At 41.9% G+C, this 15,859-nt stretch overlaps 2 protein-coding genes across 2 annotated transcripts in view; both read left to right on the plus strand.

The window, feature by feature from the left end:
• The window catches only part of LOC102959787 (olfactory receptor 2H2-like), a 258,157-nt gene that overhangs the window by 28,518 nt on the left and 213,780 nt on the right, over nt 1-15,859 (plus strand). The gene's annotated exons all lie outside the window — the stretch shown is intronic.
• On the plus strand, nt 12,262-13,209 carry LOC102957497 (olfactory receptor 11A1). The gene has a single exon (XM_007085919.2). It carries the CDS (start codon nt 12,262-12,264, stop codon nt 13,207-13,209), a length of 948 nt encoding a protein of 315 aa, XP_007085981.2.

The raw sequence follows: 15,859 nt of genomic DNA on the forward strand, positions 1-15,859 counted from the left end.
ATTTCTAGGAATATATTCAGTCTTCTAGATTATCCAGCTTGTTGGCATATAATTATCCATAATATTTCCTTATGATTCTTTTTTTCCCTGAGACATTCATTGTAATGTCTCTTCTTTCATTTCTGATTTTGAGTCTTCCCTCTTTTCTTTTTTAGTTTGTCTAGGTAAATGCTTGTTGATTTTATATTTTGAAAACACCACTTATTAGTTTTATTGAATTTTTCTATTGCTACAAATTCTTAATTTGATTTATTTGTGTTCTAATCTTTATTATTTCCTGCCTTCTGCTAAATTTGTGCTTTGTTTGTTCTTTTTCTAGTTTAAGGTTTGGTTGTTTGAGCTCTTCCCTTTTTTATTTTATTTTATTTTATTTTATTTTATTTTATTTTATTTATTTTTTACTAAAATTTTTTTTACATTTATTTATTTTTGAGAGACAGAGAGAGACAGCACAAGTCAGGGAGGGGCAGAGAGAGAAGGAGACAGAGAATCCAAAGCAGGCTCCAGGCTCTGAGCTGTCAGCACAGAGCCCCACACGGGGCTCCAACTCACAAACCATGAGATCATGACCTGAGCTGAAGTCGGATGCCTAACTGATTGAGCCACCCAGGCGCCCCTGAGCTCTTTCTTTTTTAATGTAGATGTTTATTGCTATAATTTCCCCTCCTAGTATGGATTTTGCTGCATCAGTTATGTTTTGGTGTGTTGTGTTTCTCTTTTCATTTGTCTTAAGATACTTTTTAAGTTCCCTTCTGATTTCCTGTTTGACCTAATGTTGTTAAAGATTATGTTTTTTAGGGGTGCCCACTGGCTCAGTTGGTGGAGTGTGTGACTCTTGATCTGGGGGTTGTTAGTTCAAGTCCTGCACTGGGTGTAGGGCCTACTTTAAAAAAAATTTTTAGCTTCTGTGTAGTTGTAATTTTTTCCATTTTCTTGCTCTTTTTGATGTCCAGTTTCATTATATTGGGGTGAGAAAAACCCTTGAAATTATTTAAATCTTATTAAATTTAGGGGCACCTGGGTGGCTCAGTCAGTTCAGTGTACAACTTCAGCTCTGGTCATGATCTCATGGTTCGTGAGTTCAAGCCCTGCATTGGGCTCTGTGCTGACAGCTCAGAGCCTGGAGCCTGCTTCTGATTCTGTGACTCCCTCTCTCTCTGCCCCTTTCCTGCTTGCACTCTGTCTCTCTCTCAAAACAAATAAACATTAAAAAAATTCTAAATCTTCTTAAATTTGTTAACACTTGTTTTGTGTTATCTATAGTGGAATCTATACTGGAGAATGTTCTATGTGCATTTGGGATGAATGCATATTCTTCTGCTATTGGATGGAATGATCTGTATGTGTTTGTTTGCGTGATCTAATGTATAGTTCAAGTCTAGTGTTTCCTTACTGATTTCCTATCTGGATGACTTATCTGTCGCGGCCGGCATGACAAACACCGAGGTCAGGGTCCTGAGGGTAGGGGAATGCAAGAAAAAAAGAGAGAAGAGAAAGTTTGGGAACAGGAGGGTCCCCTGGGCTGATGGCCCAAGTGACGGCTTTATTGTTGCTGTACACAATCTTTTATAACCAGACTCTTATGGGTTAGGTCATTCTAAGAATAAAAAGGTTTCACATAATTGCTGCCCACCAAAACATTTAGTTCTGTGTTTCTTGCATTTTCCAGACAGGTCACAAGACCTTGTTGATAAGATTGCTAGCAAAACACAATTCCCATGTTTGTTTCTATCTGACTCGGGGTAGAAAAAGGGAGGTAGCATTACTGCCAACACTTGCAGACCACAGGCTTCAGGAATTAACTTTCTCAGCCTTGACAAGGGTTTCGTATGCCCTTGAGAGTGGGGGAATGGGAGGGGGAACCACCGGGTTGGCTTGAGTCAACGGGGAACATTCCTCGACCCGGTCTCAGCCTGGCACCGGGGCCCGGCCCCCCAAACTTATCCATTGTTTTCTTTTTTAAAATTTTTAAATGTTTATTTATTTTTGAGAGAGAGAGACAGAGCATGAGTGGGGGAGGGGCAGAGAGAGAACAACACAGGATCGGAAGCAGTCTCCAGGCTCTGAGCTGTCAGCACAGAGCCCAACGTGGGGCTTGAACTCCTGAACTGTGAGATCATGACCTAACCCAAAGTTGGACACTTAACTGAGTCACCCAGGTGCCCCAACTTATTCATTGTTGAAAGTAGGGTAATGAAGTCCCCCACAATATTGTATTGTTGTCTATTTCTCCCTTCAGATCTGTCAATATTTGCTTTACATATTTAGGTGCTCTGATGTTGGGTGCTAGTATATTTATAATTGTTATGTTTTCCTGTTGAATTGACCCTTTCATCATTATATAATGGCCTTCTTTGTCTATTGAGACAGTTTTTGACTTAAAGTCTATTTTGTCTGATGTAGGTGTAGCTACATTTATTTTCTTTTGATTACCATTTTCATGAAATATCTTTCTCATTCCTTTACTTTCAGCTTCTATGCATCTTTAAATCTAAAGTGAGTCTCTTCTATGACCCAGCAATAGCACTGCTAGGAATTTACCCAAGGGATACAGGAGTGCTGATGCATAGGGGCACTTGTACCCCAATGTTTATAGCAGCACTTTCAACAATAGCCAAATTGTGGAAAGAGGCTAAATGTCCATCAACTGATGAATGGATAAAGAAGTTGTGGTTTATATATACAATGGAATACTAATTGGCAATGAGAAAGAATGAAATATGGCCTTTTGTAGCAATGTGGATGGAACTGGAGAGTGTTATGCTAAGTGAGATAAGTCATACAGAGAAAGACAGATACCATATGTTTTCACTCTTATGTGGATCCTGAGAAACTTAACAGAAGGCCATGGGGGAGGGGAAGGGAAAAAAAGAGTTAGAGAGGGAGGGAGCCAAACCATAAGAGACTCTTAAAAACTGACAGTAAACTGAGAGTTGATGGGGGGTGGGAGGGAGGGGAAAGTGGGTGATAGGCATTGAGGAGGGCACCTGTTGGGATGAGCACTGGGTGTTCTATGGAAACCAATTTGACAATAAATTTCATATTAAAAAAATAAAGTGAGTCTCTTGTAGACTATGTAAATGTATAGTATACTCTATTATCTGTTATGTCAAGCTCTCCTCTCCCTCTGTTCTCTTTTGTACAATTCTCTTGAATTTCCTGAGAACAGTACTCTAGGCATATTTTACTATTATTTTGTCCAATTTTAAAGTATCTGACTTGGGATTTTTTTTTGTGTGTTAAATATATGTTAACTTTGGAGAACTTATATTTCTGTTGTATTAAGTGTTCTCCTCAGGAACAGAGTATATCTTTTCATTTGTCCAAATGGGTTTTAATAATTTCACAGTATTTTTTAGATAGGTGTTTCACTTTTCCTTAAATTTTCAATGTTTTCATTTGAAATTTGAATGGTATCCTCCCTCATTTTGCTTCTGACTGGTTCCGAGGAAAAACACAGAGCAATTAGTTTGTATATTTATCTTATATCCAAACATCTGCCAAAGGCACTTAATTCTAGCATTTCCAATAAACCTTTAAGCTTTCTAATTATAAAATCCAGTGAAAAATAATAGTATCAGACTACAATTAAGTTTATATTTTCTCCAAATATCATACTGATTATCTTTTTCTTACTGCATTTGTTAAACTTTTATAGCAATATTGGTAATATTGGCAGTAGTTGTAGGCAAGAAGTCCAATTGTAATGGAAATATCTTTTAGCATTTTACCATTGAGATTCACATTTTTAGGTCAATAACATTATCATCATTAAGTAGGCTACTCTCATTGCTATTGTACTTCAAGGTTTTATTGGATAAGTGACCTGTGAATTTTGTCTAATGACAAACATTTTGTCTAATTTTTTGCATCCATTGATATCATATGGCACTCTTCTTTGTTGATGTAATTCTTATGTTGAAAGATTTTTTGATATCCTGAATTCATTTGGTCATGATGCATTCTTTTGATACCCTGCTAGTTTTTTCAATAAAAATTTTATTTTATAAACATTTAACTTCTAAACTTACAAACATTTTATATGTTCACAAGTGAGATTTATGTACATTAAAAAAATCTTGGGGGCCTGGGTGGCTCAGTCGGTTCAGTGTCGCACTTTGGCTCAGGTCATGATCTCATGGTTCATGAGTTTGAGCCCTGCGTTGGGCTCTGTGCTGACAGCTCAGAGCCTGAAACCTGCTTCAGATTCTGTGTCTCCCTTTCTCTCTGCCCCTATCCTGTTGTGTCTCTGTCTCTCTCTCAAATGTAAATAAACATTAAAAAATTAAAATATTCTTTATTAGGTTTGCACATGTAGGTGATATTGACTTTATAGAATCAATTATGGAATTTTCTTTTTCTATGCCTTAAATTAATTTAAATAATTTGAGTCATCTATTTTTAATGCTTAGCTAACTCTGTGAAGCTTTCTGTTATTAGTGCTGTATTATTATTATTATTAGTAGTAGTAGTAGTAGTATTATTGGTGATAGATCTTCATCTTCCCAGTTGAGATTGATTTAACTTTTCCAGGATCCTTGTTCAAATTTTCTAGTTATATTTCACAGAAATTGTACTATTATACAGATTATACAGATATAATAATACAGAAAGTTATCCATCACATCTCTATTTTCAAAATTACTTTTAGAGTTTTACCAAGTGTAATAAAAAATAATAATAAAAATAAATCTTTTCTACATATGTGGTTTATGACTTCTTTCTCATTTATGAACTTGTATTTTTTTCACTATTCCATGTTAATCAAATTTATGATTAATATGGTGGTTTTTTTTGATGTTTACTTATTTTTGAGAGACAGAGACATGACACGAGTGGGGGAGGGGCAGAGAGAGAGTTCATGAGTTTGAGCTCTACATCGGGCTCTGTACTGACAGTGTGGAGCCTACTTGGGCTTCTCTCTGTCCTCTCCCTCATTAAAATAAAGAAATAAACTTAAAAAAATAAAGAAAATGAATTGTTAATCTCAAGAAGCTGTGGAAAGTATGGGATAAGACAGTATTTCCAGTTAGGTCCAAGAGACACTGTTGTTAAAAGCTTCTTGGATAGAAGTTGTGTAAGGTGCCATGCATGGGGCCAGGGGACTACTGCTCAGGCAATGGTACTGAGCTCTGGCTTGTGAGATATCCTAGGGACATGGGGCCCTATGGGAATGTGCACTTCTTTTCCAAGTGGAATTACTGATGCAAAGTGGGGTGTATATGTGACCAAAACAGCAATGATGTAAGTTGTCAGGCTTGAGCCTGATATTAACCCCACCTTGAACTACCCCATAGTCCATTCTGAGAGTTGGCAAGATGTGTTCAGGACCGGGCTTCTCTGGTCCTTCCTGCCCAGTCCCTCCCTGTGCCTTCACAATCCTGCTCTGTGATGGTGCTGACTGCCTCCCTCTGCTTAGACATTCTCTGCATGGTTGGTCTCTCCTTCCCCACCCTGGCTGTGGGGAAAGTGACTGCTGGCCCCAAACAAGGGAACAGGCCATTTTGGAATCCTTTGTGCAGCTCAGATCAAGTTGTAGCTATAGGAGAATCTGCTGTAGCTGTAGTTTAATGGGAGCTAAATATGATGCAGGTAACTATTTGCTATCATACTGTCCCCCATGTACCTGAATGTCCTTGTCCATGGTAATTCTTCTGGCCAACAGTATAGATACCACGTCTCTGAATGCTCATGACCTTTTCACATCTCCCAGGCTGGGCCAAGCTGACCCCAGCACACCAAAGAAGGGAGAAATATATTTTTCTTGCTAATATCACACCCAATTTTGGGGGCCTCATTTTCTGGCCCAGGATAAATCTCTTACTAGGATGATACCCACATCTACTGCCACAAATGATCTTTGCTTCCCACTATGGGATTATAGTCTGGACAATAGAAAGTATTTTGACAAAAATGTTTGTGAAAACCTCTCAGAGTAAGATGATTCAGACTCTCCATGGTAAACTTGACTCCTGTCTGAAGTGATGTTTGCCCATCAACTTCATCATTGGAGCAGACTTGTTGGACGTCAGGGTCATGAAATGACTGTCAGCGGTTGTGAACTTCCTTCAGTTTGGATTATGTACAAATTGTTTTGTTCACGATGATTAGTGTCCCTTAAGTCAACCACGAAAACAGCATGAGAAACATATAGCATATAGGCACTGATGGGAGAGTATAAAATGCCCAAGACATGATGTGTTCCCGAATCCGGACCATGGCAACGAGACCCTTTACGTCTGTGCTTTGCGGGGATAGAGGTTGGGAGTCCTGACTGAATTCGGGTTTGTCTGGGTTCACATGCCAGGTTCTCGGGTGTGGAGAACTCTCCTAGGTGTTGAGATTTCAAAATGTAATGACTTTCATGTCCTGAATCGCAATTCTCCACTCATCCCAAATAAACCTGTTTTAGCTGGTAATGTTTAAGGTCAATAACCTTTATGTACCTCATGGGTGTGTACTGCTTATAAAACAGTAGATATATAGGGCAGGCTTTCCGCACAGAGGTTATTGAAAGGCCATATAAACTTTGTGTTACTGAGAATTGGTTCCCTGCTCAGATTGGCTGCTCGCTGCTCAAAAATCAATACTTGGAGATAAGAGATGGTGGGAAAGGAAAGATCTCTTTACTCAGAGGGCCAGCAGCCTGGGAAGATGGTGGACTAATGTCTCAAAGGTCATCTTCCCTGTTCTGGGGAAGCTGGAGACATTAAAGGGGGAGACATGGGGGAAAGGGAGGGGGCTGCATTTGGGAGGAGCAGGTGGCTGGGTGGGTAGTCACGGGTGGACATGACCCTGAACAGACTCTGGCACCCGCTGCAGCTGTTTTCCGGTGCGGTCAGGCCATATCCTCTGTGAAGGTGTGGCCCTTCACTCCCCAAGGCCAGTGGTCTGCAAACCTCAAGGGAAGTAGGTTATTTCTGCTACAGACTGAGGGACGTGGGTCAGCAAGCCAGGGGTGCATAATTTTGAAGCAAGGTCACCCTTTGACAGATTGCAGGACTGTTGTATTTGGACGTTACTTTGTAGCAACATGAGAGATTCCCTCCCTGAAAGCAAGCCCAGCCTTGGCTTTGATCCACACAAAACACTCTTAAGGGTTATCTCTACTAAAACACAGTTGACTCTTGAACAACACGGGCACTTATATGCAGATTTTTTTTTACTAAACAAAGCACAGACCTGTATATGTATTTTTTCTTCCTTATGATTTTAATAGCATTTTCTTACTGTAAGAACACCATATATAATACGTATAACATACAGAATATGTGCTAATAGCGTATGTTGTTGGTGAGGCTTCTGGTCAGCAGTAGGTTATTAGTAACTAAATTTGGGGGGAGTCAAAGTTATATGTGGGTTTTGGGCTCCCTGGGGGGTCAGTGACTCTGACCCCCACATCTGTTCAAGGGTCAGCTGTCTGGGATGATCGGCCTGGAGGTGGCATGGGAGGGAGGACCCCTTTGGGAGCTGTTGGGAACTTGTGGAGGGATGAGTGGAGAACTCAGGGGAACTTCGCGAGTTCTGTGCAACAGCCTGAGCTGCTGTGGGGAGACCATCAGTCCCCGCGGGGATTCCTGGTTTCCGCTCCATGTCTGGTCAAGCCAACCGTTCAGGAGATTCCTCTGGAAAGAAACTAGTGTCTCAGGAGGCTGGTCTTTGGTGTTCATTTAGGGCTGCTCTCCAGGAAATCTGTAATTGGCTCTCAGGGGCTCTCCCCTCAGGCAATTGTCAGCTTTCCAGTGGTAAGACCAGGACTAGGATCTGGCAGAGGCGATGGAGGGGGGAGAGGGCACCGCCCGGGAGCTGGTCCTAATGAGAGCCCTTCTTGGCTTCAGCGTGAGCTCCAGGAGGGAGAGTGGGAGGGAGAATACCCAGGGCGGGAGGCGCCAGGGTTCCCCGGCCCTCAGCACATCTTAGGCTTCCTTCTCTTCACGGCTTTCCTGTGGGATTGCTATTCAGGTGAGCTCCCTGTTTTTGTAGAATTCTTTGCAGCTTGGTTCACAGATGCTTTTAGAAAGCTAAAGAATTGGTGTTTGCAGTTTTCTCCACTAACCAATAAGACCTTTCCATTAACCCAGAGTCAAAAACTCTTTTTCAAAGGCCTTTGAGGAAATCCCATGGTCTTCCTTCAGAATCGTGTTGTTGCAGCTTCTGTCGTTGGGATCTTAGAACGCAGGTTTTCAGTCTTCCCTGTGCACCCAGCTCATCTCCTTGTCTCCTGGAGGTGGACTGGGGTCTTTACCCCAATTTTGCTCATGATGGAAATTTATCCTCTTTCTTGTGGGATAACTGAGATATGCCCAAAGTCACGCTGTCTTCTTAAAAAAAAAAATTAGTATATTTTCTGCTTTATTATGGAGTAAATGCCGAAGAGATTTAAAGAGTTAACAAATTAAAAATTCAAACTAAATTAAAATTTAATTAATTTGTTTTATGTTTATAAAAATAACAAGGTTAGCACACACTGTAAAATATATGAGGATAAATTTTCCTCATTTTCTAAAGATAAATTAAAACTCACAGTTTGCATTTCCATAAATGGTGATAGTTTTAACTGAGGACTCCCGGTTATGACTTGTATCTGTACAGGGTTGAGTCTGTGATTGCGTGTTTTTCAGAGAAACAGTAGATATTTTACACTATATTCATTTCCGTCCCAGTTAGAAAGCAGTCTTGGAGCACAAAATTGAGCTCCTTCCCTACTCAGTGGCCCCTCTCTGCTTCTGAGGGGCTGTGGCCTCTCCTGCAGGTGGCCTTGTGTACAACCCACACTCCTTGGCTTTCCTATTGCACCCCCAGTCCCCTAACCCCTTGAAAAACAGGGCTGGAACGTGGTGGTCTGAAAAGCCAGGGTTCTCTTATGATATAAAACTCATTTTCACGACACAGAATCAGAAGCAGGCTCCAGGCTCTGAGCCATCAGCCCAGAGCCCGACACGGGGCTCGAACTCACGAACCGTGAGATCGTGACCTGAGCTGAAGTCGGAGGCTCAACCGACTGAGCCACCCAGGCGCCCCGTGAATGAGCTTTTAAAACAGTACTGAGAACAATCTGGTTTGGGAGATAGTATAAGGGTTAAATTGTAGTGTAGGGCTAACCTATAGCTTGAGAGAGAACAGCTTTGTTTTGACACTGAAGGTTAAGAGATAACAGCCTTGCTTTACTCTTGTAAATTACACTTCATACTCTTGTAAATTAGGCTTCACTAATTAAGGGAACAAAAGTTCAAAGAAAAGTGGCGCCAGAGGCAGGGTCAAGGAGATCAACTGGTTGCGATTTAACAGCAGAAAGTCTAAAATAATCACCCCATCCGGGAACTGTTTCCACCTCATCTGGGAACTATTTCTTTGTTCTGTTCCCAGGTGATAAGACGATGTGGTCGGCTATAAAAACTCTGTACCCCGGCTGTTCGAGGCTGCACTCTGATCAAAAATGTTGGTCCCGATCGGTTGGCCTTGCCTCTCGTTGCAATAAACTTTGCTGTGACTGTCACTGGTGCCCGTAGCATTCTGTTTCAGGAGTCATGTGGATGCAGCAATAGGATACATCCATGTTTCCAGGAACGCTTCCAGCAGATTCTGTGACCACACACACATTTATTTAAATTAGGTGTTCCTCTGGGGATGGAAAGTGGAAATTTTCTTTGGCTCCAGGCTGACTAGCTCCTGTGTCCTGAGTCACAGCATCTTGGCTTCTTTTGAAAATGGCTTATCCCCTGAGTTTCCCTTAATATTCATATCTCACCCTTTGTTTTCACCCTCTAACCACATCCCTGGGTAAGTCAGCATTGTTTAGCATTTGTTCCCTGGTATAATGAAGGTAAGTGGTGCCCCAGGACACTGTAATATGTTTGCTGTCTTCTCATATTGTGGGTGTGGGGGGCTTGATTTTGCCAAGATTGAGGTCTTGATGGTGCCCTAGAGGTTGCCACCTGGGGACATGTGCTCTGGGTGCTGCAGCTGCTGTACTCTCTTGTACTTGCTCCCACCCTCAGCTGCTGTGCTCTCTGACTTGCTCCCGCCCTCAGTCTGCCTTCCCTGAAGTAGCCTCTCCCACATAGTTGGAGTGAGGAAAATAATACCTTGTTCCTTTGGACAAAGTCATGAAATAGATTGTAATAGGTACATGTTGGTTTCACAGCAAGATCGTTAACCTTATGTTTGTCCTCAACATGCTAGCCTCCACTACACCTCTCTCTGGTTTCAGCTGGCTCAGTGCCGCCCTAGGAAAGAAGGATTGCGTTTCATTTACGATCTGGAGAGTGAATGAGTGGAATCTGTAGGAATGCAAATCTTGTCACTGTAGGGATAAATGGCTGAGTCAGTATGATCAAGTTCTGGTGCTGATTTCTGGGGTGGTGATAGTGGGGAGCTATTTATTACTGGAGGTCCTGGCCTGCCTCTACTTCTGAGAGACCAGTGTGTAGAAAGAACCCCAGCCTCAGAGTGGGTTTGGGATGTATAAATAATCTAGGGGCTACAGGAGGTCCAGAGGAAGGTCAAATTTGGACCCCAAGGAAGAGCACTGACACGGAGGGTAGGGAATAGACATTAACAGAACCTCTGGGGTTCCTATGTCCATGGAGCACAAAACCCCCCTAATCACTTCATGTGGGCTTTGGTTGTGGGACAGGCGGTTTTAAACATCAGGGTTTACTGAGCCTTCAACTTTGTTGAGAACTTTGTTGAGTGTGGATATAAATACTAATATCTGTGATAGATGAGCTGGCAGTCTTTGCACAGAGGAGAGATTTCCATGGAGGAGAGAGTGCAGATAACAGAGCAATGAATGGTCACCTCAAAGCAGTGCACCTGCTCCCCAGGATGCAGCTGGGATGTGGAATCGCCCTTCCCCCACTCCAGCTGCCTTGGGCCCAGCTTCCTCAGTACCAGCCAGGTGCAGGTGGACCGTGTCACCTCTGTGTTCCCTTCTGCCTACAGGACAAAGCCCCAGCTCTCCTCACAACAGGACAGGACCCCCATGCTCTGGTCTGGGCCCACATCTGCATCCCTACCTTCCACACTCTTTGCCTCAATCCTAACGCTTCTTCAGAAGTGAATTTCTTTTAATTGCCCTTGGTTGCTTTCTCCCTGACACCCTCTTCCCCTCCTCACACTGTGTGCTGTTTCTTGCCTCAGTTTCTACTCTTCATTTTCCTTTTACCTGAAATGCCCTCACTCCACACCTTCCTTTCTCCTTAGCAATCCCATCAGTCCAGGGTTATTTCCACCCAGGAGGGTTTCTTGCAGGTTGGATTCATGAGCTCTCTTTTAGCCTATTGCAATTATTTGTTGATGTGTCCGTTTTCTCCACAAGATGGTAAGCTGTTGAGTGTATGGAATGGTTTTATTTGACCTAGAATCTTCAGCACCTGTTGCCTGACCAGCTCTTCCCTGTACTTCAAGACTGAGCCTACAACCACCTTCCCTGGCTGGACTGTCATGCCCCCTCCACTCCCTCTGCATTTGGTCCCTCTGTTCCCACATTTATCACATTTCCCCTATAAAACCTTGAATGACTTGATGAAACCAGGATCTAAAGAAGATTGTTTCGACACACGAGAGGGGACAAGGAGTCCACACAGTTGTAACTGCTAAGATCACACGGAGGTGATTGCTAAGAGAGTCATGAAGAGGCTGTGAAGTTGGTGTGTGGGGAGGAGGGAATGTGTAAGAACTTTCCAAGGAACAACCAGTGGGATTTTACTGACTGGAGGTTGGGAATGGGAGAGGGCATTCAGCTGAAATGGCAATGATATGGTAAGCTTGGGATCAAAGCAGAATTTCACACTACCTGCCCAGTTGGTTGTGGCTGGGAAAGATATGAGGATTTGTGTTTGATCCTGCTGATTTTGAGCTGAGGGTAGGGAGTGTCTCACAGGCATTTGGAGGGTATTAGTCTTCTGTTCAGGAGGACGACTGTGTGGCTGGCTCTACACATGAGGCTGGTGGATTCATTGTGTCACAGAAACACTGGGTTGAATTAATAGGGTAAATGGTCCTGAAGACTACGCTTGTGTTTGGACGAACTCTCCTGAGCCATGAAGAACATACACAGTTAAGGACGGTCGGGGGAACAGAGTTGCAGGAGGAAGCCACTATAGGGGGACAGATCAGGATGTGCAAGGGACATTTGTGCGGGAGACTCACCCTCATCTTTTCGCTGTAGCCTTCCTTGTCTTGGAGTTGGTGTTGGAGACAGAGATGCACTAAAATCTCTCCCTTAATCTCTGTCAGGCAGGAACTTGGACGATCCCCATGGAAATGGTTGCTCTAGAAAACCAAACTATCACTGAATTTGTCCTCCTTGGTTTCCATGATGTAGCTGAGCTGCGTCTCGTTTTCTTTGTTGTGCTCACCATTGTCTACGTGTCCATTGTCATGGGGAATGTGCTGATCGTCGTGGCGGTGGTTAGCTCACGGAGGCTCCACACACCCATGTATTTCTTCCTGGCTAACCTGTCCTTCCTGGAGATCCTCTACACCTCCACAGTGGTGCCCAAAATGCTAGAGGGCTTCTTGCAGGAAGCGGCCATCTCTGTGGCTGGTTGCTTGCTGCAGTTCTTTACCTTCGGTTCTCTAGCCACGGCTGAGTGCTTCATGCTGGCTGTCATGGCCTATGATCGCTACCTGGCAATCTGCTATCCACTCCGCTACCCACTCCTGATGGGACCCAGGGGGTGCTTGGGGCTGGTGGTCATAGCTTGGCTCTCTGGCTTCATGGTAGATGGACTGGTTGTGGCCCTAATGGGCCAGCTGAGGTTCTGTGGCCCCAACCACATTGACCACTTTTACTGTGACTTCATGCCCTTGATGGGCCTGGCCTGCTCGGATCCCAGTGTGGCCCAGATGACAACATTCATTCTGTCTGTGGTCTGCCTCACTGTCCCCTTCGGGCTGATTCTGACATCCTATGCCCGGATCGTGGTAACTGTGCTCAAAGTCCCTGCTGGGGCCCAGAGGCGAAAGGTTTTCTCCACCTGCTCCTCCCACCTTGTGGTGGTGTCCACCTTCTATGGAACTCTCATGGTCTTGTACATTGCACCCTCTGCTGTCCGCTCCCAACTTGTCTCCAAGGTCTTCGCCCTGCTCTACACTGTGGTCACCCCTCTTCTCAATCCTGTGATCTACACCCTGAGGAACAAGGAGGTTCATCATGCATTGCGGAGACTTCTGTACGTTAAGCTCACCAAAACACTCAGTTGAGGGAGAATGGTGGTGAGGATTTTATTTGGACTTTGCATGTCTCCATTGGGGTGTCCTTCAGGACTGGTTGGGGAGGAAGAACTTTGTTCTATTTTGACCTTTCTCTCTGTAAAACATTCTGTAGTTACTCTAAAAATGAGCACCAATTTCAAGTGTTAGCTTAAAATTTACATTTATCTTTTATTATTCTTTTTAAAATAGGCTATGAATATTTGATATAGAAAGTAGATACACAGAAACAGAAACAGAAAGCAAAAATATTGGCTACTTGTAATAGGTGTGTACGTGTGTGTGTGTGTGCATGTGTGTATACACACACATATGTATAAAACAACTTGGATTGTGAAATTGCAATCTGGTTTTTCACTAGACACTATGTCTTAAACATCTTTCTTTTCAATGAGTATGTAGTTATTCATTCTTCTGGGCTTTTAGGATGGTTAAACGTGGCTTGTTTAATCTTCGCCTATGGGATTTTTTAGTTGTATGCAATTCTTTCACCATGCAAACATAGTTTACATCCAGATTTTCCTATAATAAATCCTTAGGACTTAAACTGCCCAGTCTAAGGGTATACAATATTTTTTAACATTTAAAGGTGAATGCATTTGCTTTTTTTTAAGTTTTTTTATTGTAGAAAATTTTAAACATATATGAAAGTAGTGAGAAAATTCTAATAACCCCATGTAGCCATCATCCAGCTTCATTATCTACATTTGTCAACCCTATTTCAATGACTCCTTTTTGGAGTCAATGGCTCCTTTTTTTCTGCAGGATTTTCAAGCGACTTTCAGTTGTGTGCATTGTATAAGTACATATTCCACATACAAATATTCTGTGTGCTCTTTGATAAAGGCATTTTTAAATTGTTTTAACTTCAATTCCATATAGTTACCATACCATGTAATATTAGTTTTAGGAGTACACTGAAGTGATTCAGTACTTCCATATAACACCCGGTGCTCGTCACAACATGTGCACTCCTTGATACCCATCACCTGTTTCCCCCATCCCACCACCCACCTCCTTTCTGGTGACCATCAGTTTGTTTTCTGTAGTTGAGCATCTGTTTCGTGGTTTGCCTCTCTCTTTTTCCTGGTGCTCATTTGTTTTGTTTCTTAAATTCCACATATGGGTGAAATCATAGGGTATTTGTCTTTCTCTGACTGACTTATTTTGCTTAGCATTACACTCTCTAGTTTCATCCTTGTCATTACAAATGGAAAAATGTCATACTTTTTATGGTGGAGTAATATTCCATTGTGTATGTATACCACATCTTCTTTATCCATTAATCAGTTGATGGACACTTGGGCTGCTTCCATAATTTGGCTATTATAAACAATGCTGCAATAAAAATAGGGGTGTATGTATTCTTTGAATTAGTGTTTTCACATTCTTTTGGTAAATACGTAGTAGTGCAATTGCTGGGTCATAGGGTAGTTCTATTTTTAACTTTTTGAGGAACCTCCATACTGTTTCCCACAGTGGCTTTGCCAGTTTGCATTCCTGCCAGTAGTGTAAGAGAGTTCCCCTTTCTCCATGTACGCACCAACATCTGTTGTTTCCTGAGTTGTTCATTTTAGCCATTCTGACAGGCGTGAATTGGTATCTCATTGTGGTTCTGATTTGTATTTCTCTGATGATGGGTGATAGCAGTAACTCTTCTTTAAATGTTTGGTAGAATTCCTCTGTGAAGCTGTCTGGTACTGGACTTTTGTTTGTTAGGAGTTTTAAAAATACTGATTCAATTTCCTTACTAGTAATTGATCTGTTCAAATTTTCTATTTCTTCTTTTCAGTTTTGGTAGTTTATATGTTTCTAGGAATTTAGCTATTTTTTTTTTCTGGGTTTTCCGATTTGTTGGCATATAATTTTTCATAATACAATCTTACAATTGTTTGTATTTCTGTGGTGATGGTTGTTAATTTCCTCTCATTTGTGATTTTACTTATTTAAGTCCCTTCTCTTTTTTCCTTGATGAGTGTAGCTAGAGGCTTATCAATTTTGCTATTTTTTCAGTGAACCAACTCCTGATTTTATTGATCTGTTCTATTGTTTTTTTTCAGGGCCTATACCATTTATTTCTGCTCTAATCTTTATTATTTCCTTCCTTCTGCAGGTTTTGGGTTTTGTCTTATTTTGTTTTATTTATTTATTTATTTATTTATTTATTTATTTACTTATTTATTTATTTAACATTTATTTATTTTTGAGACAGAGCATGAATGAGGGAGGGTCAGAGAGAGAGGGAGACACAGAATCTGAAGCAGGCTCCAGGCAGTCAGCACAGAGCCCAACGCGGGGCTCAAACTCATGGACCGTGAGATCATGACCTAAGCGGAAGTTGGACGCTCAACTGACTGAGCCACCCAGGCGCCCCTATCTATCATCTATCTATCTATCTATCTATCTATCTATCTATCTATCTATCTATCTATCTTCTATCTATCTATCTATCTATCTATGTATTTATTTCTCCTTTAAGTGTAAGATGAGGTTGTTTATTTGAACTTTTTCTTGTTTCTTGAGGTAGACCTGTGTTGGTCTAAACTTCCCTCTTAGCCACTTTTTGCTGCATCCCAAAAGTTTTGGAGCATTGTGTTTTCATTTCTATTTGTTTCCATGTACTTTTGATTTCTTCTTTGAT

This window comes from Panthera tigris, chromosome B2 (assembly GCF_018350195.1).
Source record: "Panthera tigris isolate Pti1 chromosome B2, P.tigris_Pti1_mat1.1, whole genome shotgun sequence".
Lineage (NCBI taxonomy): Eukaryota > Metazoa > Chordata > Mammalia > Carnivora > Felidae > Panthera > Panthera tigris.

Coding starts and splice junctions, on each gene's coding strand:
- LOC102957497 (XM_007085919.2), top strand. CDS start 12,262: ATGGAAATGGTTGCTCTAGAAAACCAAACTATCACTGAATTTGTCCTC.